This window comes from Oculina patagonica, chromosome 12 (genome assembly GCF_052425735.1).
Source record: "Oculina patagonica isolate OP01 chromosome 12, crgOcupat, whole genome shotgun sequence".
Taxonomy (NCBI): domain Eukaryota; kingdom Metazoa; phylum Cnidaria; class Anthozoa; order Scleractinia; family Oculinidae; genus Oculina; species Oculina patagonica.
In genome coordinates, this window is record NC_135769.1 from 29217398 (window position 1) to 29240273 (window position 22876).

Here is a 22876-nt window from a genome sequence, read left to right on the forward strand (position 1 = left end):
CAATTCGTTCATCCTTGTCGAAAATCGGGACTTTAATTTATATCAGGCAAAGAGCAATAATACATGAAAAACATACGGTATATACAGTTGAAACCACACAGTTCTCAGTAATATAATAGAACAGTCGAACAAACAAACAAACAATCAATCAATCAATCAATCGATCGATCAATTAATGGCAATCGCTTACCTTACATCTGTACAAAACGTTTGCTCCCACTACTTAGCTTACTTTTTATAAACCAACAACAACAAAAGACCGAGCTAAGTCATGTAACTAAAAGAAGGACCGAGGGAAATATTCTCAGTAAGGTCCCTTGTCAGTTAGAGCTCATCAAAAGTTTTTATATATATTATGTATTGCTCTCATCGCCGCTTCATCGTCTGAATTAATGTCACTCATAACGTTCATAACGTCAAAAATCCTGTCCCAGCCATAAACCAATCAAAGCGCGCGTTATATCTTAACAAGATTTAGCTATATAATATTTGTCCAAGTCCAATGATTAAAAAAGGTAACATCAGAAGCGTATAACCTAACAAGCATTGTCTTAAATTTTAACTTAAGTCTCATAAATGAGAATTGTCTTAAAAAAGACGCTTTTTGACTACTACAAACACAAAGGATGGAATGAAAAAAAAAAATCGACATCGACATCACTCCATTGAACTTGGCCCTGCTAGGTTGGTCTTGTGTTTGGTGTTGTCGGCAAGCTCTACGTCCTGAGATCCAGGCTCGGAATGAACCCTGGTTGCAGTGCAATCAGTGCAGCATATCATTTCCTTCATCTTCTCCCTGAACTGTTGGTTCAACAGGGCGAACACAAATGGGTTGACGGCAGAATTGACCAAGACCATTGTGTTAGCAACAACGGTAGGTAAGGCACCAACAGTGTAGGATGAAAAGAACTTGAAAATGTGTATGACTTGGTTTACTCCCCAACAGATTCCAAATATGACAGTGACAACAACGACCATCAAGGTGACACGCTTCCGCACCTTCATGACGCCCTGTGAATAAAAAAATGCTATTTTGATTAAGATAGCAATATCTGGATCGACCAAGGGGAAGAAAGTCGGCACTTTTCTTTGGCGTCATAGCGGTGCCTGGAAACGGTGCGTGTGAAATGCAAATAGTGGTGGTTTTTGCGTTTGATGTTTCACGCCGCCGAGATGTTTTTTTTTTTTGCGTTTTCAGCCAGATTTCTTACCTGATGTTTTTGAGAATGATTTGACAATGTGAAATAAGAAGCGATTTTTTTTTTACGGTTAACATTAAACTACCAAAAAAGGTAAAACATTTCAGAATCATTGGAGTTTTTAATTAGTATAATTTGCAAGGCTTACTTTTGCCAGACAGGTTACCGTTATCACTTTTTGTTTTTTTGATGTCCGGAAAACTTCAAAGGAGCAAACAAAATGTAAATAGCTATTGTTTTTATGCACGGTCAAGACCAAAACATGCCAAATAAACAATGAACTTTGTCAAGCTATTCGCTATGCCTTAGCAACCATTTGATAGCTACTGCACACAATCATAAGCAATGCCGCTACCGGTGAGCTAATGTTGTTTTCATTTCACGATAAAGTTTTCCGTATCCTCGAAGCACTGTTAAACCGATTTTATATAAAAAAAAATAATGGGAAATAAAACATCAACGAGAAAACTAACCTTAATTTCATTTCGAAAGTTGTTCAAATCTGTAAGTTTTAACCTTTTGTGTTTAACCGCCATTCATGAATTTCTCTTGGCGTCGTCCTACTGTTCAACATCGGACAATTTCTTACAGATTTCAAAAATTTCTCGAATCATTCACTGCCTTATTCAAGCTTGTTTAGCCCAGTTAAATGTTTCGAAAGGTGAAGAGATACTTGGCGGATTGTTTCTCACTGTTGAATAATTATTTTGAAGAACTTTTTTGTTTTGTTGTGGGCCCAAGAGATTTGAAAACTCTTTGCTGACATCACTGATTTGAACTATGAACTCTGATCACGCGCGCGAGTCACACCACGCAGTGACGTCATGTACTCTAATAGATAACAGGCATCAACCGATCACAACGCGCGAAGAAGCTTGGTTATTGTATAAATAATTATCGCATGGCACTGTACTGCCCAACGATTCGAAAATTAAGCTACCCTCTTGAGCTAACAAATAACTAAAATTAAAAAAAGATGGATTTTACACTCAGAGCTCACCTGTTGTTGATTGGTGCGTGAATTTTCGTCATTACTTTTGAACCACAAAGCGTACACGACTCTGGAGTACAAAACAATCATCATTGCCAAGGACACACCTACCACAACGGACCAAATCATAATAGGAGCCTCCATCCAAACCTCTGGCCAAGTCGGCTTGCATATTAAAATGCGGCCCTTCTTTTCTGTGGTATTCTTTGCAAGGAACAGCGGGACATTGACGATTGCTGCAAAGACCCAACTGCCAGGAATAATCACCTGAAATTTTAAGGTGTTAATCTTAAATATTAATTCAAGTTAACTAAATAAGACTGATATGACTGTCATAGAAGGTGGATGTCAAGCTTAAGCTCAGAGCTGAGATCGCATGTTTATCTGCTACGGGCTAACAAAATTAGGGAAAACAAGTTGTGTGGCTGTCTTCGTACACTTGCTTTCCCTCGTCCAGAATTTGGTACGCAGTTGTCTGTTAAGACACAACGCTTTTTACGATTGCTCTACAATAGTTCGACATAAAAAAAAGTCCAGTTTTGGAAGTCATATTTTACTAAGTTGACGCAAGCGACTGACAAGCACTGGGGATTTACCGCACGGCGATGCCGGGTTATCAGCGTTTTTGTCTCTTTTTACTGTAAATAGATCTTCTCTTTAATTTCTGTTTAATACACACTTTCAGTTCTTGCATTAACGTGCTATAAACGACATTCCCATCGCTTAGGTATACCCTGAGAGTTGTGGCGCTCTTAAATTAGTTTTAATTTGTTGTCATGAAAAACGTTTGAAGGATACATTTACAAAGACAAAATTAAAGACAAGCGTCCGGCCGTTTTACAAAAAAAACTGCTTAAAAGTAGACATAAACATTTGCTTATAGAAGCTTAATAGCTCCAAAATAATATCGAAGGACAGATAAGTGCAAAGCAAAGGCTGGAAAATAAAATATTTTAAACCCGAAAGTCAAATTACAAAATCTTCCAAAGGAGCACCTAAAACGTATTTTTTTTTCTGCGGGGTCCCGTTCTATGGAATAAGCTACCTGTCCTATTTCAGGATTACACTCTAAGCACTCTATCGGATCATTAAAAACTCCTAGTTAATGTGCATATTTGTAGTGAGTAGCCACGTTAAAGGTAAATGAAGCAACAGCCAAAAAAACTATCCATTGACTTCATTGCGCACCCATTATTTAATGAAAATGATTAATGCAATTAATCAGTGACGCGGACCGAGCGGACTTAAAAAATGAGATACATTCACACAAAAACTCACCTTCAGTTTACGCTTGGTGAGTTTCCATTTGTTACCATAAGGATACATTACTGCATAATATCGTTCAATGGCTATTGCAACCAGATTAACCGCCGAGCAAACTGCTCCAACCCAGGCGACGTTTCCACCTGTCAGCAGTTTGCATAACACCAAGCCAGTCATGCCGTCTGGATGGTGAACGGAGGTGAGCTTGAAAAAGCCTTTGGGAGCGATAAACGCCGCGTAGACGATATCCGCTATAGCCAGGTTTACAAGTAGATAATTGATGGGAGTCCTGTGGAATTTTAAGGCAAAATTCCTTAATACACAGTTTCACTTCTTTTAGCCCACTCATAAGCCAATTTAATTCGTTCCCCGTTCCTTCAATATTATTTTTTCGCCTTTTTTCGATTCATTTTCCGAGTAATGTTATGATCTTAAAAAGAGTCTTGCATTACTTGACCTTATACGCGTCTCGCTGGAAACGCTATTGATATTTAATTTAGTTTCAACATACCTCATATCACGATTTCTCTTTATGATCGTACAGACCAGAGAGTTCCCCATAATATTTATAATGACGAGTAGTGTCAGTACCGCTGTTATGGCAACACCAGCTGATTCAGACATGATTGAAGAGTGTCAATGTTAGTTTCGAAAACTGCATTAAAACAAAAAAAGGTGACGACGTTTTTATAACTTATGAGACATAAGGGAAAAGAAATTGGAGGGGGGAGGCAACGAATAGGAAAAACGTAAAATTAATGGTTAAAGAAAGAGAGATTCGGTTCAAATAAAATTGTCTTCTTCTTCTTCTTCTTCTTCTTCTTCTTCTTCTTCTTCTTCTTCTTCTTCGTCTTCTTCTTCTTCGTCTTCTTCTTCTTCTTCTTCTTCTTCTTCTTCTTCTTCTTCTTCTTTTTCTTCTTCCACTTTCCATTAAATAAATTTATCGTATTCCATTAAACAAATCTAACGTACTCTATCTGGACAGGAACAAAAAAATTCATTAAAAGATACGAGACAAATAAGACGTTGTACTGTTACTCAGTTCAAATGATTTCACTATTGTTCGTAGCAGAATTCAGAAATGTTGATGGATAAAACACGTAACCCTTGAAATGTGGTGTTCCTGGCTGTGTAGTCAGAATTAAAGAAAGAGAATAGGAATCTACACGATCCAACGAAATCGTCAAATCCATCTTTACCTGTTAGAACATATAATTTTCTGACCAAATTACTATGAACTTTGTTCTCTTTCTCTTTTTCTTCCTTTTTAACTCGAAAAACGGCAAAGTCATTTTCGACTTTGTTGGCCAATCATTTAACATTTTGTTAATCCAGTGACTAGTTCATAACGCTTTTGCATATAGCGCGCTTCAGTTGTCGAGCGTGAGACGTCATTTTCACTAATAGTTTCTTGGTTGTTTACCTTAGTTGGCAAAGGAATATTGTTTTTTTTTTTACTCCAGAAACAACACAAACAGCCCGCAAGCGACGATTTTATGTATTTTTTCACATTTTAATAGGCGATTTGCATGATGGCATCATTTGACTATAACTACTAAAATCCTTAGCTTTATCTTTATTAATTTTATTCTTAAAAGAGCAGTTGTTTTTTACACCCCACTGTGGATTCATGACTTAAATAATAAAGGGAAAGCGAGTTGAATTCTGGTAGTCGTAGTCAAATGGCGACATTAGGCCGAATTATACAGTCCACATTGGGTAGATTAATGTTTAAGAGTGGAATATGGGCATAATCAATACATAAGCTTTTTTTTTCTATCCTTAAACACACCCAGTCGTTGTGTTTAGTGAACACTGCTTTGTTCGCAATTTGCCTTTGCAATTTGATATTCAAATATAATCTCGAATTCCACGTGAGATTGAGAAAAAGGTCAGTAAAGAAAATAACTGTCTTACCTTTATAACAAGCGGTGAAAGCAAGTCAAAATAAGTATGCTAGCAAGTTACGAAAACATATACATTATTGATCAGGCTGGTTCTAGAAACGGAACTTTTAAAGAGCGCCTGAATAATATGACAGTTGAATTTATTGTTAACATAAATGTCATTTAAAACCAAAAGTTTCATTGGTGTAAAGCAAAGCCATATGCCTCACTGAATATTAAGCTTAAATGTTATCTCTAAAGAACACAGGAAAGACACCTTATGAACACCTTCTGGTCAACACATTTTCAACAAATTGTCAAAAAATTGTCAAAAAAGATCGTTGACTGATCCATATACTGTGCACGTTTTGGCTAATCCGGCCCGCAAGCAGCGCCCTTCCAAAACTAGCAATAGAAATGTACTTTATGCTAAATACGAAAGCAACCAGCTAGGTTGGCCATTTTTTGAACTTGTATGTTATTAAGCTATTTTTTCCCCAAGACCTCTACTCGCATGTTATATTAATGAAGTTACGATTATTTGCTTGAAATCAGTGGGGAGGGGAAAGTAAGTCGGCAAGTTCCTTTGTCATCATAGTGGTTCCTGGATACAGCGATGAAATGCTGCCTATCAACCTGCACGTTACAATCGGTATGCGTACAACACAGTTTTAAGTAGTATAGCACTAAACTTTATATCGATGAATAAACATAACTTATTTCGTTTTGGAGCCGGTAAAGTTATCTACTTAAGGCTGGTTCTCATATGATCGCCCCGATCGTCTCTGTCGCCTCTGTCGCTTCAAAAAGTTTGCTTGCGATCGGGGCGATCATATGAGAACATCACAGAGAGTCTGCGACGATCGAAGCGATGGCGATCGCGATCGCGATCGCTTCGATCGCCCGTGTTCTATCCGGGCGATATGATCGGTCGCAGACTGCGGCGATCGCGAACGATTGTATGAGAACTACTGCCACAGAGGGAGACAATCGAGGCGATCCTAACTGTCCCATGGTGCATCAGTATTATCCAGTACTACGTTTCCGTTTGGCCTCCCTTTTGCTTCTTCGTCGTAAAACGGCAATAATGAGAAGATAGGAGGTCACGAATTTTGCCTTTGCATCGAAGGCTGCCATAAGCGATATCGGAGTTTTGAAAAAACACACGTGCTTCGATCGGAATAAAATCGAATATTCATATGCGGGAACAAAGAAAAGATCATGAATTATTATCTTGGTTGATTAACCCTATTTTGCATATACCAGACGATCGGGGCGATCATATGAGAACCCCCTGATCGCTTCCAATCGCTTCGATCACCTACAATCGCCTCAGAATTTGCAAACGACAGAAGCGACAAAGACGATCGGGGCGATCATATGAGAACCAGCCTTTAGCATTACTGTGGAATCGCTCGGTAAGGTGACATACGTACGTCGTCTTTTTCAACTAAATTCGAACAGTGATCATTATGCTTTAAAAAGTTAAACTCTGCGTTGAGCTAAAGGGCCCATAACGCCGAGGGGTATCCCGGTTTTGGAGTATTAAGCGACGAAGAGTACCACTCCCCCCTCCCCTCTCACCCCTTCGCAAAATGTAATAACTCTAAAAGTTTTGAAATCGTTTAGCCAAGCTCAGTAACATTAACATTTTGTTGGTTTTACGCGAGTTCAGCCTCATAGACGTACTGTAACTTACTGTTACTTTAACTCAACTTGCAGACTCGGGGAGGGATATATTGATATGCATATGCTAGCACGGCTATGAGTACGCTCGCTTTGCATACCTACATGTATGTAATTTAACCATGAGACTTTGTGGTCGTAGTCCTACCTTGTGCTCGGTGTAATAAATGACGACTGTTGTTTATTTAACGAAGAAGCATTTATAGTTTATAGCTTTGAGCGTTTATAGTTCCCTTCTCAGCAAGGCCTTCCCTAAATAATGAATCTTCCACCAATAATCATACCACCAAAATGTAAAGTACTGCACCCCAAAACTGGTCAATGCGAAAGGGTTGGGAAAACTGTCTGTATTTCGAACCACAATTTTGTTGTCACTTCAGATTAAAACAAAACCTCTTATAGGCGTATTCATATGCCCTATAAAATTACAAGCAATAAAGCCAACTTCAGAATAAGTCAAACTCAAGGAACAACAAAACCTTAATTATTACCATTCCTGAAAGTTTGATATAAGCAAGAAATGAGAAATACGTCCGAGGGTTATTTTTCTTCGAATACTTGTTATTCACATACCCACGGACAAGGGTAATAAGTAACATGGTTCTTTAAAACGGCTAAAATTAATTCGTTTAACTTATCCCTGTGGAAAATCGGAACTTTAATTTATAGCAGACAAAGAACAATAATACATGAAAAAACATACGGTATTTACAGTTAAACCCACACAGCTCTCAGAAATATCGTAGAACTGAAAACATACCGTCGAAAGAAAACAATCAACCATTCTACAATCAATCAATCAATGTCAATCAATAGCCATATATTTAGGTCTGTACAGAACTCTAACTACCAGTAGTCAGCTTACTTTTTATTAACCGTCCTGGGGAAATATCGCTTAAGACGTTAAAAAAGGAAGAAAGCCGAGCATAGCGAGGTCCGTAAAAGAAAGACCAAGTGAAATATACTCTCAGTAAGGTCTTTAGCTCGTTGGAGTTCATAAGAACATTTTTATATTGCCCTCATTACGTTCCTCACTGCCGCATCGTCTGCATTAACGTCACTCATAACTTTCAAAAATCCTGCCCAGGCTATGAACCAATCAAAGCACGCGTTATATCGTAACAAGCTTTAGCTATATAATATTTGTGAACTCAATAAAATAATTATGTCTAAATAAGGTAACAACTGGAGCGTATAACCTAACAAATTGGCTTCCGGTTCATCTCGAGGTTAAAATAAACATCTTAACACAAGTGTACAAACGTATTAATGGCCAAAGCCCATCCTATATGAACGAACTTTTAGTGCCAAACTCTGAAATAAATGAAAGAAATAGTCGATATGGCTCTGTCAACTTGGCCTGCCCCCGTTTCAAACGAAAAACCGAAGGAGGGCGATCATTTAGCGTGAGAGCAACTAGACTTTGGAACACTCTTCCCAATTTCTTAAAGAAAAGTGAGAGTCTACATTGTTTTAAAAATGGCCTAATTGATTTTTACGCATCTAGCCTTAAGGACATTCATCATTTTACAGTTTTTTAATTCTTAATCCCTATTTTTAGAAATTTCTGTATTTTAATTCAAATTTTAAATTGTATATATTATGTAGTTGTAATTTGTAATCCGAGTATATATTATGTAGTTGTAATTTGTAATCCGAGGGCCGCTTGTTTGTCAGTAGTTTTTACTGTTTGCCGTCACCCTCTTTTAATAAAGTTGATTGATTGAAGCATTACCTTTTCTACTTAAGTTCTCAATAGTGAGGATTGCCTTAAAAAGGCGCTTTTTTGACTACTACAACAAAATGAAGAAATGAAAACATCGACATTGACATCACGCCACTGAACTTGGCCCTGCTAGGTTGGTCTTGTGGGTGGTGTTGTCGGCAAGTTCTACATCCTGAGAACCAGGCTCGGGATGAACCCTGGTTGGAGTGCAATCAGTGCAGCATACCATTTCCTGCATCTTCTCCCTGAACTGTTGGTTTAACAGGGCGAACACAAATGGGTTGACAGCAGAATTAACCAAGACCATTGTGTTAGCAACAACGGTAGGCAAGGCACCAACAGTGTAGGATGAAAAGAACTTGAAGATGTGAACAACTTGGTTCACTCCCCAACAGATTCCAAATATGACAGTAATAACAACCACCATCAAGGTGACACGCCTCCGAACCTTCATGACTCCCTTTGAATAGAAAAATCCAAGTCTGATAGGTTGGAATACGATCAAGGAAGCTGTTAACTTTGAGTATATGTCGTAGTTTCATTTTTATTTTCAGTTCGTTTGTTCTTGTGAATGGTATAACAGCCTGTTCCCAGTATGCCTTATTATAAGAATTTAAAGATTTAAATACGACATAAATAGCTTACAATGTAGCTTGAACGACTCGTATTTTATATTTTGTATCATGAGAATAATAAGAAGAGAATTTATGGCAAGAAGACTTATAGTGAATTAACATTAACTTGCAACATATGCATATAGACTAGTCGCGGGGACCAATAGTCCCGCAAATCACTCAAATTTTCACAAGTAAAAATAAGGATGAGTCTCCGCGTTTTTTGGAGGCGGGGGGGGGGGGGTAGGCGGGGGGTTTTAATATGTTGTTAGTGATAGTGATAATGACGAAATCGTCTGATTTGATCGATGTTAAAGACGTACGAGGAATGGATAACTGAAGGAAATAACTGACCATTTAAAAAAAAAAGCTAACTGGGTTCTAAACGCAGCACTTACCTTTTGTTGGCTGTTTAGAGAACGTTCGTCATTACTTTTGAACCACAAAGTGTGCACGACTCTGGAGTACAACACAATCATCAGGACCAAGGAGACACCTACCACCACCGAGAGAATCGCAATAAAAGCCTCCATCCAAATCTCCGGCCAGGTCGGCTTGCATAAGATACGGCCCTTCTTTTCTGTGGTATTCTTTGCAAGGAACAGCGGGATATTGACGATTGCGGCAAAGACCCAACTACCAGGAATAATCACCTGAAAGTGTAGACTGCATGTAAACCTCAGTAAAACCTCGTAAATTGATTCATCCTTTCGTCGTTTTTTTTTTTTCTTTTCTCAGAAACCACATTTGATCGATTGCTCTTAACTTAATAAATGAAAAATGCTGTCAGCTCCTTAAAACTCGGTGCTTTTCCGTCTAACACGCTCAATCCTCGCGGGCCAGAATAAATTTTTAAAATGGAAAAAATATACATAGCAAAATTGATTATTCCCCAGTGTATAAGAATACTGTTAAAAAATCTAAACGTCATTAGTCAGCGAAAATTTTGCATGTGAATTGATCTTTGGTCAAACATTCATGTATTTTTAGTTCAAGTTTCAAGGCAAGGCTAAGGAAAGTGTTCGTTGTTTTTTGGCGTGAAACAATAAGCCAAAGAAAATTATCCAGTGACATAAGCATGCAACCATAGACAAATGACTTACCTACAACTTTCCTACCAATAAGACAGTGCACTTGAATCAGACATGTATCTTCAAAGATGAAATTTGAAGAAGCTTATCCTTTATTTAGTAATTATTAAAATTTAGCAACTGATCTAACCTTCAGTTTATGATTAGTAAGTTTCCATTTGTGACCGTGGGGATACATTACTGCGTAATAACGTTCAAAGGCAATTACAACCAGGAAGACCGCCGAGGAAACTGCTCCAACCCAGGCGACATTTCCACCTGTCAGCAGTTTGCATAACACCAAGCCAGTCATGCCGTCTGGATGGTGGACGGAGGTGAGCTTGAAGTAACCTTTTGGAGCGATAAACGCCGCGTAGACGATGTCCGCTATAGCCAGGTTCACAAGCAGATAATTTATGGGAGTCCTGTGGAATTAAAATGCATATCATAAGTACTGGTAAGATTGCGCTGGGAAGGCGCAGACTAATCTTAGTCATTTATCCCGTACATGTGTAGGCAGCTTAAAAATATTCCCAGCAATTTTTTTTTTTATTTCAGGCAGTGGGCTAGGTAGTGTTGATGGGCTAGCAGTTAAGTGGCAAAAGGCAGGGATTCTTTTCAAACATTGAGTAAGTGAAGATGACATTTTCACGGCTAAAACTTGACTAAAGACGCAAGCTTTTCTATCCAATTGCACAGGGTATTTCGGGACGTTATATGCCTGTAGCTGTGTAAAGCAAGCGTAGGTTATGATTGCGTAATTGAAAGTTGAGATTTTCTGTCTGCTAGTAATATATTTAGTGTAGTCTGTGATAGACGGGCTGAACTGAGTGTTAATTTATGGGCCCAATTAAGTCCCAAACCACACGAATCCCTTACGTTCTCCTAATCTATTGAGAAGACGTCTCTCCAACCTTAGTTAACAGTGCGAATAAAACTAAGATGTCTCGAACTGGCATCAGCAATATCTTCAAACCCACAGTAGTTTATGCTTCAATTGCTTTAAGTGTTTTGCAATCTCTCTGTGGTTTTTTTTCCTGTTTAACCAATCAAAATTGAATTTAGGATTTGAAACATTGGTATTCCATTTTTCAAAGAATTGTTTTAACCATTAAAAACATCTTCTGTGCATTTTCATTAACGTCTAGCCGTCCCAGCGAGCCATAAATAAAACGAAGTACTTTTTTGAAAGTCAAATAATACAGTCTCAACATACCTCATATCTCGATTTCTCTTTATGATTGCACAAACGAGAATGTTTCCCGCGATATCTACAATGGCGAGTATGGTGATAATCGCTGTTATTACTACACCAGTTGCCATGACTGAACAGTGTCAGTGATAACTTCGTGACCTGAATTAATAAACAGGCAGATAACTGGTAAGGTTACAACTCCTGCAGCTAATAAAGGAAGGGTTAAGGAATCCCTAATCGTTATTTGATGAGTCTGCTAGGGTCCACTAATACGTAAATGATTTTATGGTTAAAAAAATATTTGGTTCTGAATACTATGGTACGGTGCGCAAGTTTATATGATGTAGCATCCTCTACAGTTTCCTTTGTCCACGCTTTCCACAAAGAAACGCGGTTTTACCTGACTTTCTGACCTTAATAAGGGAAGAATACGATCGAACTTAGAAATTCTCCAAACCGTATGAAAGGAACACACTGAAACTCGGGACACACCTTTGCAATATCCTGTTCTAGCTGCAGCTTTAAATAAATGCAAAAAAATCGACAAAGGCACGTCCAAGGGTGGGCTTTTTCGCAATTTGAAATAACGTCATTTGTTTGATATTTTCAAAAATTATGCTAAGAACCATCCATTTTTATTGACTGCTAATTGTTCATGTGATGTATATACATGATCTTTTTAATTTTTACACACAAGACTGGAAGGTGAGATCAGCCTCAAAACTGGCTGGTACTGGGTTATTATAAGTATTACATTTATGCGACGGTCGAGTCAGACGCATAGCACAATGCAACAGTTTTTAAAGGAAAAAGTAAAGATGTCGCTCGTTCAGGAAATCTACGGAGTGGATTTTCCTGTAAGTTGTTGTGAGTAAACTTCAACTGTTTGGCAGCGTTTTGTGGGAAATGCAAAAAATTCACCGTGGCATTTTAAAAATAATTGCATTTTATCAAAAACGAAGGCTTCCGAAAATCGCTAATAACTTAAGCAAATCGCGTTCGATCGCTATAAAACTTATTAATTTATATAATTTAAGGATTTGTCTTGCAGATTCTCAAAAATCTAAGCAATTGCTTCACGTTTTCCCGTTTTAAAACGCACTTAAAAAAAGGAACTGTCAGCCCCATAAATACCCGCGGGCCACCTGAAGACATTAGTCCAGTCATTACATGTCCTTTTAGCTTCCTTTTTTTATTCGGCGATTTAAGTATATTTTTTGAGACTGTTGTTTTGCTTTATTAATCAGTTTATTTTTTATTTACTTTTTTTTTCTTTTTAACTCACGAACATTTTTCGGTGGCAAAAAATGAATCTAAAGATTCAATATTTTTCCAGCCTTTGCAAATTTGACGACGGCATTAGCAAACATGCCTGAAAATTAGTTAAGACTTGCCATGGAAAAATAATACAAGATTCTACGTTAAGCGGAGAAAGGGTGCCCTATACTTACTTTAGGCTAGCAGCTAAGAATATATGATTTAAAACAAAGCAGATCTGGTTTAAAAAACAGATCTGAAACAAAACTTGGTTAACTGGTTATTTAGTTTACGAAAACAGAAAGAAAGAAATAGCGGATAACATTTGTTGCACATATTGCAATTTTTAAAAAAATGATCACAATGTCACAATTCATGATTTACTGTAAAGTTGTTCAATGATTTAAGCTTTTGGTACTCTACTTACTTGGTGTTAACGCTGATGTATTAACGTTTTCTTCTTAACTTTTCTTACCGACTAACAGAATTTGTCGTTTGCAAAGTGACAAAGTGAACTGATAACATGGATATTTTGAAGGATGCCTTAGACAATACACCAGATTTGACACTTTTTTTGAAACTGACACTTTTTTAAAGGATTATGTTCAAATTGAAATGGACAATGTACCGTGTCAACAAACATATATTGGTTTCACTAGTTTCATTTCCGGTGCTACTTACGAGAATTTTTTGCAATTAGTGTAAATAGTAGTGTAACTTAATTGGGACTGACGTTACTACAAAATTTAATGTTAGTAATTTTATTCAACTAAAGAACAGTTTGGACGAATCAAAGCCGTTTCGATAAGTTGACTAGTTGAAAAATACATTATTTCCATGCATGAAAAAACAGCTGTTTTTTTTTAGAAGTATTTTACTGACCGGTCCCTTGCACAAATGACAAAGATATGTTAAATTGTAATCTAAATAAGCTCAAATTTGCTGAAACAGGTACTATTGGATGAATGTGCAGTTGCTCACTTGAATAAGCCACGCCAAGCCTAGGCAGATGATTGTCATGTTTACCTGCCGCGCCGACAAGGAATGTACGTTGCGTCAACGTTTCAATCCGACACAGATTCTCCGATCAGAATGGCCAAAGAACTGCCACGAAATCTAACGTAGCGTAAACGTAACATAGGTAGCGCATGTAATGAGGTTATTTGTTATTTATTGTAGGTTACTGGTGTTTTGTTAATGTAGTGTAAAACAATGCAAAGAAGTTTCAAATAATGTAATGTTGAGCTATATGTTTTCTAATAAATAATTGTATTAAAATGCTAAGCAAGTATTTTAGGGAAAGTCCGATGTGTTCACTGGTTGCTTGGAAGGGCTACGTTTGATATAATTATGCGAACGATCAGATTTGATTCGTTTCCAATATCTTTATCGCCTTTTTATTGGGCCCGGAATGCTACACCTTTCTTCCTTCAATCCATTTGTCGCTGTGTTCAGTGAATTTGTCACAATTCATGTAAAGAAACAAAAGGAAATACAACACATACATACATACATACAACATACATACATACATACATACATACATACATACATACATACATACATACAACATACATACATACATACATACATACATACATACCTACATATGAGCCCCCCGCGGGCCCGCCAACAGAAATTAAAAAGATAAAAAATAAAAATTACAATAAAGAAGAAAAAAAAAAAATAGAAGGGGGAAAAATCGCAAAATTATACTACGAGGGGACAAATAAAAATATCCGGCCCTCCTAGCAGGCAAGAGAGCCCCCGGGCAAGATCCTGCCCTTCTAGTCACCCGGCAGCTCAGATCGCGCCTGGTGTTACGTGTGGTGTTTGAACGTCGCTGAAAACGAAGATAACAACAACCGCTCAACCTAAATACTCGTTAACTAAAGTAAAACAAATCAACTTGGATTTCATGACGTAAAGCAAAATATGGTGAAAAAATAATTGAACTTGATAAAACAGTTAAGTGTTCTAGGATTGACATGGTGTTACAAAGTGTAAAACAGCTAATGCAGATTTAGGTCGAGACAGAACAAAAGCCGAAAGTGGGCTTATTTTGACTGAAATGACACTAGTCCCAGATGTTCGATCGTCCAAAGAAAACAAACAATAAAACTGGAAAGTTAATGTCATGTTTGTTGAGCAGCAGATGTAGTATTCTTGCACTTTGACACATTTTAAAATTTTACATTCAAATTTGCAAAGACGCTTCGTAGAGTGCCAATGAAGGGAGATTTCGGCAAACTTTCAGTTAAATTAGTAAAGAGCTCTGGGTAAACCACGCATACTGATCAAATAAAGCATTCTACGGTTGTGTTTGCTAAAAGAGATATGCGAAACCCGAAATATAAGCTCCAAACACATTTTGCTGTTAGGTTTACGGCAGAAACAGCGTGTTATATTGCAGTACAGCAAAGCTCAACCTAATGGCTACTTCAATCAAAGATCCCGGGAAACAAAATCGAGGGAAAAAATTGCATGCCTCGAGCATCATGGCAGATGGCTAGAAAGTAGCTCTTATTCTTGTCTGGTTTACCTAACTTTATATGAACTGTTTTGGTTTTACTGTGCTGCGAATCGCGATTGCTATATGACACATCACCAGACTTTTTACCCCAGAAGTCTTACAATCTTTTTTTTTTCTTTCTTTCGTGTTCTCATATGGCCCAAGTATAGAGACTAGACACTTTGGGTTTGCGACGATTTAAACTTAGTTTATGCATAGCAGCCGAATTGCTTCACGGTCTAACCAAAACGTAAAAATAATGTCAAAACTATGGATATTACCTTTTTAACCAAGCAACTCGAGATAAATGAGTTCAGCTTGTCTCAGGCGATGTTTGGCGGTGAACTAAATTAACAAGGAAAGAAATTGTCAACGCTCACTTGTCAAAAAAAAAGCAATTTTAAATCACTTTTCCCACTTAGCCAGAATCCATAGAAAGGTTTCCTACCCAAAAGAAAAAAAAGCAATTAGTTCCTATCATTGATGAATAAAAATATATAGCATATTTTTTTATGCTATCAAGGACGGATGCCCGAGAACGAAATGTCGAATTTCTTTACTTGTCATTTAACTTTACGCAAAGAATCCCTTCGGAGACTGAACTGTTTTTGGAAATGACAATTAAAAGTTCGGTTTCCTTTAATTTTTCACCTTTTTAAAAGTTAGTCTAAGTTAGAAGTCGCGCGACTGAGCCCACTGCGGCGGTCATACATGGCCGGTAAATTTAGGGCATCTTCAAGTTTTAGCCGCGAGGCTTGTTTCGCTTTCAAAGATTTAATCTTCGACAACACTACTCCTTCATGGCAAACATTGGAAAACTTTGAATTTGTCAAATGCGTCATTGTATACGTTTTTTTCTTCTAGATTTATTTTTTTTCAACCTTTTGGAGCGTGAAAAATTTATTTTTCATCGTCTGAACTTTCAACCTCTTCAGGGTTCTCTTGGAAACCTCTTTTTGAAATCATTGTATACGAATGTTATTACTTGAAACTGCCGAGGGAATCTACCTTGGAGGCTGTTATCGGTTACGAGTTTCTTGGAATACAACTAATTCAATAACAAGTTCTAGTAGTACTTTGTTCGCACTGCCCATCAGAAAAGAGATAACTAAAAACATACATGTATCAAGAATGGACTTACAAACGTAATAATTTTTATCTCTCTCGATGCTTTTAGCACATAAGCATTTATGTTTAGAACGCAGACCGCCGTTTTGCCAAAGTTTCATGATGTAAAACCAAAAGGAAAATATTTGTTTTATTTCCAATTAAAACTCAGGAGATATGGATACAACAAATTACTTCTGGGTCAATTTTTCTTAAATTTCATACATCAGGGCCGCTGACTTCAACCCATTGATACAAAAGTTGTTGGGAAGGTTTTACTGATTTTACTGATTACAGTGAAGTTGTAAGTCCTACCAGACATGTCGGAGAACAGAAGAAGCTCAACACCGAATACAAGAAATATTTTTGTATTGGGTTGTGGCCCGATAAGCCGATTTTTCGAAAAAAAAAAAAAAGAAAGAAAAGAAAATGAAGCCGAAGCTTTTATGTCAGCATCGAAAATATTAATTTTCACCAATAGGGCTTTTTGGTGAATAAATACAAATTTAGAATTTCGCTTCTGTCCGCAGATTTTCGATATTTTCAAAGATTTGATAATTTCTCCCTGAGTTGTACGCTACAAGGTCCGATTAGTACCGGCAATAGTACGATTCAAGGTTAGGAAATCGTTGAGAACCATTTTCGCCAAGAAGTCAGTGATATATTCACCAGCTTTACAAACAGTTAGTGGCAAAAAGCAAAAATAGAACCCATTTAAGTGCACGTTTTTGACGCGCAAGAGACATAACTGACCAATTTCAACAGTTCAATTTGAAAGAGGTTAAAATTAGAAGGCTGTGACATGCACACTTTTGGGCTTAAATCGTGAGAGCCAATCAGAAAAGAAAATTGTGTTATTGATATGAATAATCTTTAAAACAGCTGCCGAATGACGTAGGCGAGGATGTCGGATCGAGTAAATGGCATAAAATATTGTTGGTGCATTGCCTGCTATATAGTGATTTCTTAAGCCACTTAACTTTTCGGCCTGGATGATATGTCCAACTCGCTGCGTAAGCCGAGTGGACTACTTGTAATTTTGGGTAAGAAAAGAGGGACTGAAAGAGAAAAAGCAAGAAAATAGCAGTATCCGTTTCAGGTAAACCATTTATCTACACTAATTACGTAAAATGTGTTCATAGTTCTAAGTAGTTATGTTTTGTTGACAAAGTTCAGTCCATATATAGAATAATGCACTGAATCGTCAGGAAACTATGGTGCATGAGAACAGCCAGAATTGCATTTCGATCGAATTAAAAAAAAAAAGGTCTTATCAATAATAACTATGACAGTACCCGAACTCTTAGCGGGACACAAGTACCCTACAAGTGGCTTTACCAATCGTGGACACATCATACTTTTAACTGATGAAATGTAAATTATTTTCAATCCGTTTGATCTTTTTCATGTGAACCAAGGACTGATTCGTTTAACTCAGTCTTAACTTTATTTAATGACAATGGATCAGCTTATATGTGGCACACGTTTAAGCTCTAGCCACTTAAACACTAGTTATCAGCGTTGATCAATGTGTCCTTGATTTATTCTTATTCAGGTCGGGTAACTAACATCAGTCAACTGCTGTCATGGCCGAATCAGCTAGTGTTGCCATAACAACAGTCCTGTCCTTGCTCGTCATTGCAGATATCGTTGGGAACTCTCTCGTTTGTCTGATAATAAAGAAAAATAGAGATATGAGGTATTTTCAAAGCTAAATCAACATTTGTATTTGTAGTTGGTGATACTGTTTTGTGCAGGAAGTTCATATATTATTGCGTTTTATAATATAGATAGGAGTCTACGCGCGCTCTGATTGGCTAAAAACCTATGTTTTTTCAGGTATAAAACATAGAAAAATCATGTTTTATTGTTTTTCGTCAGCTTTCTTCGAGTGTTTTGCGCATCGTTGACTGTTAAGTTGGTTGGCTATAACCACGAATGGAATAAATATTTTATTAAATTCCTAGTATAAATCCACTGGACTATTTCATTTTGATGTAAACGAAGTGAAATATGATTAGGCGGGAAAAATTGCGGCGCGGTGTTCACTTCTGAGTGAAGTGAGTTGAATGAGAGTCTTCTTTCGAAGTTTTTCTTCGAAAATCTCCTTTCAAATCGTCTATTCATGCTGGAAAATTGTAACAACAATTAAGGTTTATGGGAAGATCCGAGGCAATAGCTTTTCTGGAAATTATACGCCTTGTTTAAGTCGAACGAAGCAAGGGACGGCTGTCATCGAGACGAAATTGCACTCAGAGTCGGTGAAGTTTATTGAAGTTCAAAAAGACAAGATCAAGATTGAAAGGTAACAAACTTACCTGAAGTGCTTATCCTTATTTTACGTCGAACACTGATTGCTGAACTAATTGCTGATTTTCGTCTTTGTTCGGTCGCTCTCGTTGTACATTTACAAGACCTTATCTTTTTAATTAAACTTTTCACTCGCGGCGTCTAAAATCTATATCATAAAGCAAATAAAGAAGCAAAAGCCATGTTTTATTCTGTCATAAAACACGACGGGAATTTGAGAACACTCGAGAAATGTCGAAAACATTTGCCTGCGGCTCATGTTTTCTACATTTCCCTCGTGTCTCAAATGCCCGTCATGTTTTATGAGAATTCCCTTCTCTACTTTGTTAAATAACAAAGTAGAGAAGGGAAAATTTGAGCCGATTAGGAAGTTAATAAACTGTACTGCCTCACCGGAAGAGAGAAGAGTATGCACCAAAACTTTTCAGTAGCTCCGTCGAATTCTTCCCCATAACTATTAGGTGACGTTACCGAGCTTCCAATTCTTTTCCTCAATTTATCATAGACTGGCATGGTGTTCGACTGAGGTAAATTCAGAACTCCGTGGTTTCGTTAACGCAGTTCCATTTACGTTATTATTTCACAGGATTCCCATAAATTATCTACTCGTTAACCTGGCTGTAGCGGATATCTTGTACGCGGTATTTGTTGCCCCGAGAGTTTTCTTCAAGCTCGCTGTTACACATCCAGATGGAGTAACTGGTATTGTTTTATGTAAATTGCTGACTGATGGAAATGTTGCGCTCGTCGGAGGTGCTTCGTCGGTTGTTTCTTTGGTCGCAATCGCCATTGAACGGTATTATGATGTAATGTATCCTCGTGGCGACAAAGGGAAACTTACCAAGCGTAAACTGAAGGTGTGTTCGGTTGACGAGTTTAAAATATAAATTATATTAATTAGTCTTATTATGCTCCTCAAAGTCCACAATTCATAGTGCGAAGGAATATTAAATGTTATAACAAATATCCTTGTTGAAGTCCGTTCTAAGCCCAATACATATCCAACTCGCATAACCAGCTTTCAGGAAGCAAAACTTCTGCAGACATAGTGCCTGGAGCCAAATTTTAAACAGTGGTTACACCAAGCGAACTACGTGGAAGAAAGTTGACCAATTAAGTCGTTAAGAACAGTAGAGAGATGCTGAGAGCAGTGGATAGCTATCTTTTCCGTAAACTGAGCAATGACGTTTAAGCATCCAGACAACATGCAGCTCTACAACAAATCTTGTAACCTATTTTTATTTTTTATTTTTTTTTTATTGAAACAAAACAAACATCTACAATACTCACATTAACTACTTACTAACAACAGTTTGATTTTAATTACATAGTTACATTAATTGTTAATAAATATTATTGATTAATAAAGAAAAAAAAGCTCCTGACAAACATAACTAAGTGGAGGCAATTATGTAAGTCTGTTTTACGTTAATTTACACCTTCCATATACCATCTACTCGGTCCGCTAAATTCAGGTAAAACCGACTTATTTCGCTTCCATCGGTTACTAAAACATATTACAAAATTTGTCGTAGAGCTGCTGTTTGGATGCCTTAACGTCATTGATCTGTTCAAGAAAGATATAGTTATCCTTCGTTCTCGATTTAGGTTTTGATTGGTCAACGTTCTCCAAGTGGCCCGGTTTTACATTTTTGAATAATATTTACATCTTATAACTTTAGGTTATCATTGCTGGTTCCTGGATCTTCTCATTAATTCTCAATATCCCAGTGTTCCTGGCCAAAAACATTAACACAAAGAGCAGCATGTGCGTGCTTATCTGGCCTGAGTTGATGAGGAAGGCTTACATTTTGTCTTGGGTGGTTTTGGTATTCATTTCCTGCGCAGTAATGGTAGGATTATACTCCAACGTCGCGTACACTTTGTGGTTCAAACGTAATGACGATAACCAACTAACCTTCCAACAACAGGCAAGTGTTTCGTGTAGTTATGTGACTTCCTTGGTCATGTGGCCTCTTAGTGTTAAGGAAATTAACAAAGGCGGTTCATTTTCTTTTTTACTTCTAAATAGTTTCTTTGATCCAAATATTGCTTTCATCTTTGAAATTTATTAACTTATTTCGATACACAGGGTGTCATGAGGGTGCGGAAGCGTGTCACCTTGATGGTCGTTACTGTCAGTATCTTATTTGGCATCTGTTGGGGCACAAGTATTGTTATCTACGTCTTAAAAGGTGCTACCTCCTACAACATTGGTTCTGTTTCAGTCGCTGTATCTGACACAATGGTCCTGTTCAATTCTGCTGTAAACCCCTTTGTGTATGCTTTGTTGAACAAGCAATTCAGGGGGAAGGTAAAAAAGATGATGCATTGGACTGGTTCTTTTCCACCAAGCGTTCATCCTACGCGAGAACTTTCGAATATTGAACTTGCAGACGACATTACCCACTCGACCCACACTGCAGAACTAAGCTGAGCTCGAGAGAGGGACGTGTTCATTTCATCCAAGTGTCAGCTGCCAATAGCATAAGGGACAATTATCGGCCCTAAGAGCATAACTGAAATGTATCCCTTCCTTCCTTCTTTCCTTTCTAATTTCCTTTCTTTCTTTCTTTTTAATTTTCTTTCTTTCTTTCTCTCTTTCTACCTTCCTCCATTCAATCATTATTGCATTGATTATTCATTCATTAATTCATTGATTCATTGTTTCATTGATTCATTGATTCATTGATTCATTGATTCATTGATTCATTCAGTCAGTCATTTAGTCATTTAGTCATTCAGTCATTCAGTCATTCAGTCATTCAGTCAGTCAGTCAGTCAGTCAGTCAGCCATTCATTCCTACGTCCATTTATTCATTTATTTTGTCGTTCTTTCGTCCTTCGTTCACTCACTCACTTACTTACTTATTTGTATGTTTTATTTGTTTGTTTATTTACTTATCTATGGTTAATTTTAACTGATTAGTGTCCAAAAATAAAAATAAATGAAAATATAATGAAATTATGTAGCATTATAATATAGATAGGAGTCTACGCGCGCTCTGATTGGCTAAAAACCTATGTTTTATCAGAGTTTAGAATATAGCCGCTGTATACGCGCGATGGAATTCTAGCGGGCATTATTTTTAATAGAACATAGCTGAAAACTATAGAAGCCCGGTACCCCGGATGTGCGAATTGTTTGTCGAAATTCGCTGAACGACTTCGTCGACTTCGCCTTTATTCTCTTGTTTTGTTGTTTAAATGATGCTTTAAAGCAGCAAGTTTTTATCAGAAACGTTTTACCTGCTTAAATGGAAGTAAGACAGTGCCAAAGGAAGCGACAGATGAAGAAAGAATCGTTGAAATTTGTTGTTTTTCTTTGGAGTTGTATACGCCACTATTTTGCCGTGAACTGCCCGAAATTGATTGGAAATTATTTAGCAAAACAAGCCGGACTCTAGAAACGCTTTGAGGTAAGAAACCTTTTTTTAGCCACAATCTGAAGACAGAACACTCCACTTTTGTTCTTTTTAAATCGAACTAAGAGGCGAATTTGAAAAACTTGCTGCGAAACGCGCATGAAAATTTTTCATTTGAATGAAATTGAAGTAGGCTTAACCAAACTTGAATGTGTAAATATTTCAACTAGATTTGTCGGCTTTGTGAGAATCTTTTGGTAGTTGGAGAAAGGACTATATAAATAGGAAATATGAATGAAATGGTATCTTGGTTTATTTATAAAGAAGCCGCCAAAGAAAAGAATAAACTAAACTTTCACTTTTACCAATGTTGCGTGCGTTTGTAAATGCCGTGAGCGGCCGCGAGTCTTGTAAAGTTCTGTGCTCTTTTTAATGCTATATTCTAAACCCACTAGAAGATGGTTTTCCTATGTCCTATAAGAAAATAATGCACTTTTGAGGTCTAGAAAAGCAGCTGAATGCCCTCGCCTGACGGCTCGGGCATCCACTAGCAGCTTTTATAGACCTCAAGCGTGCATTATTTTCTTATAGAACATGGAAAACCATCTTCTAGTAGGTAAATAAAACATAGAAAAATCATGTTTTATTGTTTTTCGTCAGCTTTCCTCGAGTGCTTCGCGCGTCGTTGACTGTTC

The 22876-nt window shown here is 37.3% G+C and overlaps 3 protein-coding genes and 1 long non-coding RNA gene across 4 annotated transcripts in view; 2 read left to right on the forward strand and 2 right to left on the reverse strand.

Moving 5' to 3' along the window:
• LOC144634087 (uncharacterized) overlaps positions 1–22743 on the forward strand; it is a 65680-nt gene extending 42937 nt beyond the window's left edge. Inside the window, exon 2 of the long non-coding RNA XR_013567152.1 lies at positions 21852–22743. This is a non-coding gene — a long non-coding RNA (uncharacterized LOC144634087). The remainder of the gene's footprint in view (positions 1–21851) is intronic.
• LOC144634055 (pyroglutamylated RF-amide peptide receptor-like) lies at positions 121–13398 on the reverse strand. Its single transcript, XM_078493000.1, has 6 exons — positions 13315–13398; positions 11652–11789; positions 10587–10860; positions 9764–10018; positions 8761–9211; positions 121–550 (listed from the first exon to the last, which is right to left on the reverse strand). Exons 2-5 carry the CDS (start codon positions 11756–11758, stop codon positions 8858–8860), a joined length of 990 nt encoding a protein of 329 aa, XP_078349126.1. The 5' UTR covers positions 11759–11789; positions 13315–13398; the 3' UTR covers positions 121–550; positions 8761–8857.
• On the reverse strand, positions 531–4401 carry LOC144634051 (pyroglutamylated RF-amide peptide receptor-like). The gene is made up of 4 exons (XM_078492995.1): positions 3965–4401; positions 3469–3742; positions 2200–2457; positions 531–1011 (listed from the first exon to the last, which is right to left on the reverse strand). The coding sequence occupies exons 1-4, from the start codon at positions 4075–4077 to the stop codon at positions 658–660; spliced, it is 999 nt and encodes a 332-aa protein (XP_078349121.1). The 5' UTR covers positions 4078–4401; the 3' UTR covers positions 531–657.
• On the forward strand, positions 17494–21280 carry LOC144634065 (allatostatin-A receptor-like). Its single transcript, XM_078493018.1, has 5 exons — positions 17494–17605; positions 18062–18205; positions 19403–19673; positions 20499–20747; positions 20909–21280. Exons 2-5 carry the CDS (start codon positions 18093–18095, stop codon positions 21251–21253), a joined length of 978 nt encoding a protein of 325 aa, XP_078349144.1. The 5' UTR covers positions 17494–17605; positions 18062–18092; the 3' UTR covers positions 21254–21280.
• Positions 22744–22876: the final 133 nt, after the last annotated feature.

Excerpts from the sequence above, each read along its gene's own strand:
- LOC144634055 (XM_078493000.1), bottom strand. The coding sequence starts at position 11,758 with ATGGCAACTGGTGTAGTAATAACAGCGATTATCACCATACTCGCCATT. Across the intron at positions 10,019-10,586 it reads TTACTAATCATAAACTGAAG|GTGATTATTCCTGGTAGTTG; the intron begins GTTAGATCAGTT and ends CTACACTTTCAG. Across the intron at positions 9,212-9,763 it reads CTCTAAACAGCCAACAAAAG|GGAGTCATGAAGGTTCGGAG; the intron begins GTAAGTGCTGCG and ends TTCTATTCAAAG.
- LOC144634051 (XM_078492995.1), bottom strand. The coding sequence starts at position 4,077 with ATGTCTGAATCAGCTGGTGTTGCCATAACAGCGGTACTGACACTACTC. Across the intron at positions 3,743-3,964 it reads AAGAGAAATCGTGATATGAG|GACTCCCATCAATTATCTAC; the intron begins GTATGTTGAAAC and ends AAAATTCCACAG. Across the intron at positions 1,012-2,199 it reads CACGCACCAATCAACAACAG|GGCGTCATGAAGGTGCGGAA; the intron begins GTGAGCTCTGAG and ends TTTTATTCACAG.
- LOC144634065 (XM_078493018.1), top strand. The coding sequence starts at position 18,093 with ATGGCCGAATCAGCTAGTGTTGCCATAACAACAGTCCTGTCCTTGCTC. Across the intron at positions 18,206-19,402 it reads AAGAAAAATAGAGATATGAG|GATTCCCATAAATTATCTAC; the intron begins GTATTTTCAAAG and ends ATTATTTCACAG. Across the intron at positions 20,748-20,908 it reads AACTAACCTTCCAACAACAG|GGTGTCATGAGGGTGCGGAA; the intron begins GCAAGTGTTTCG and ends TTCGATACACAG.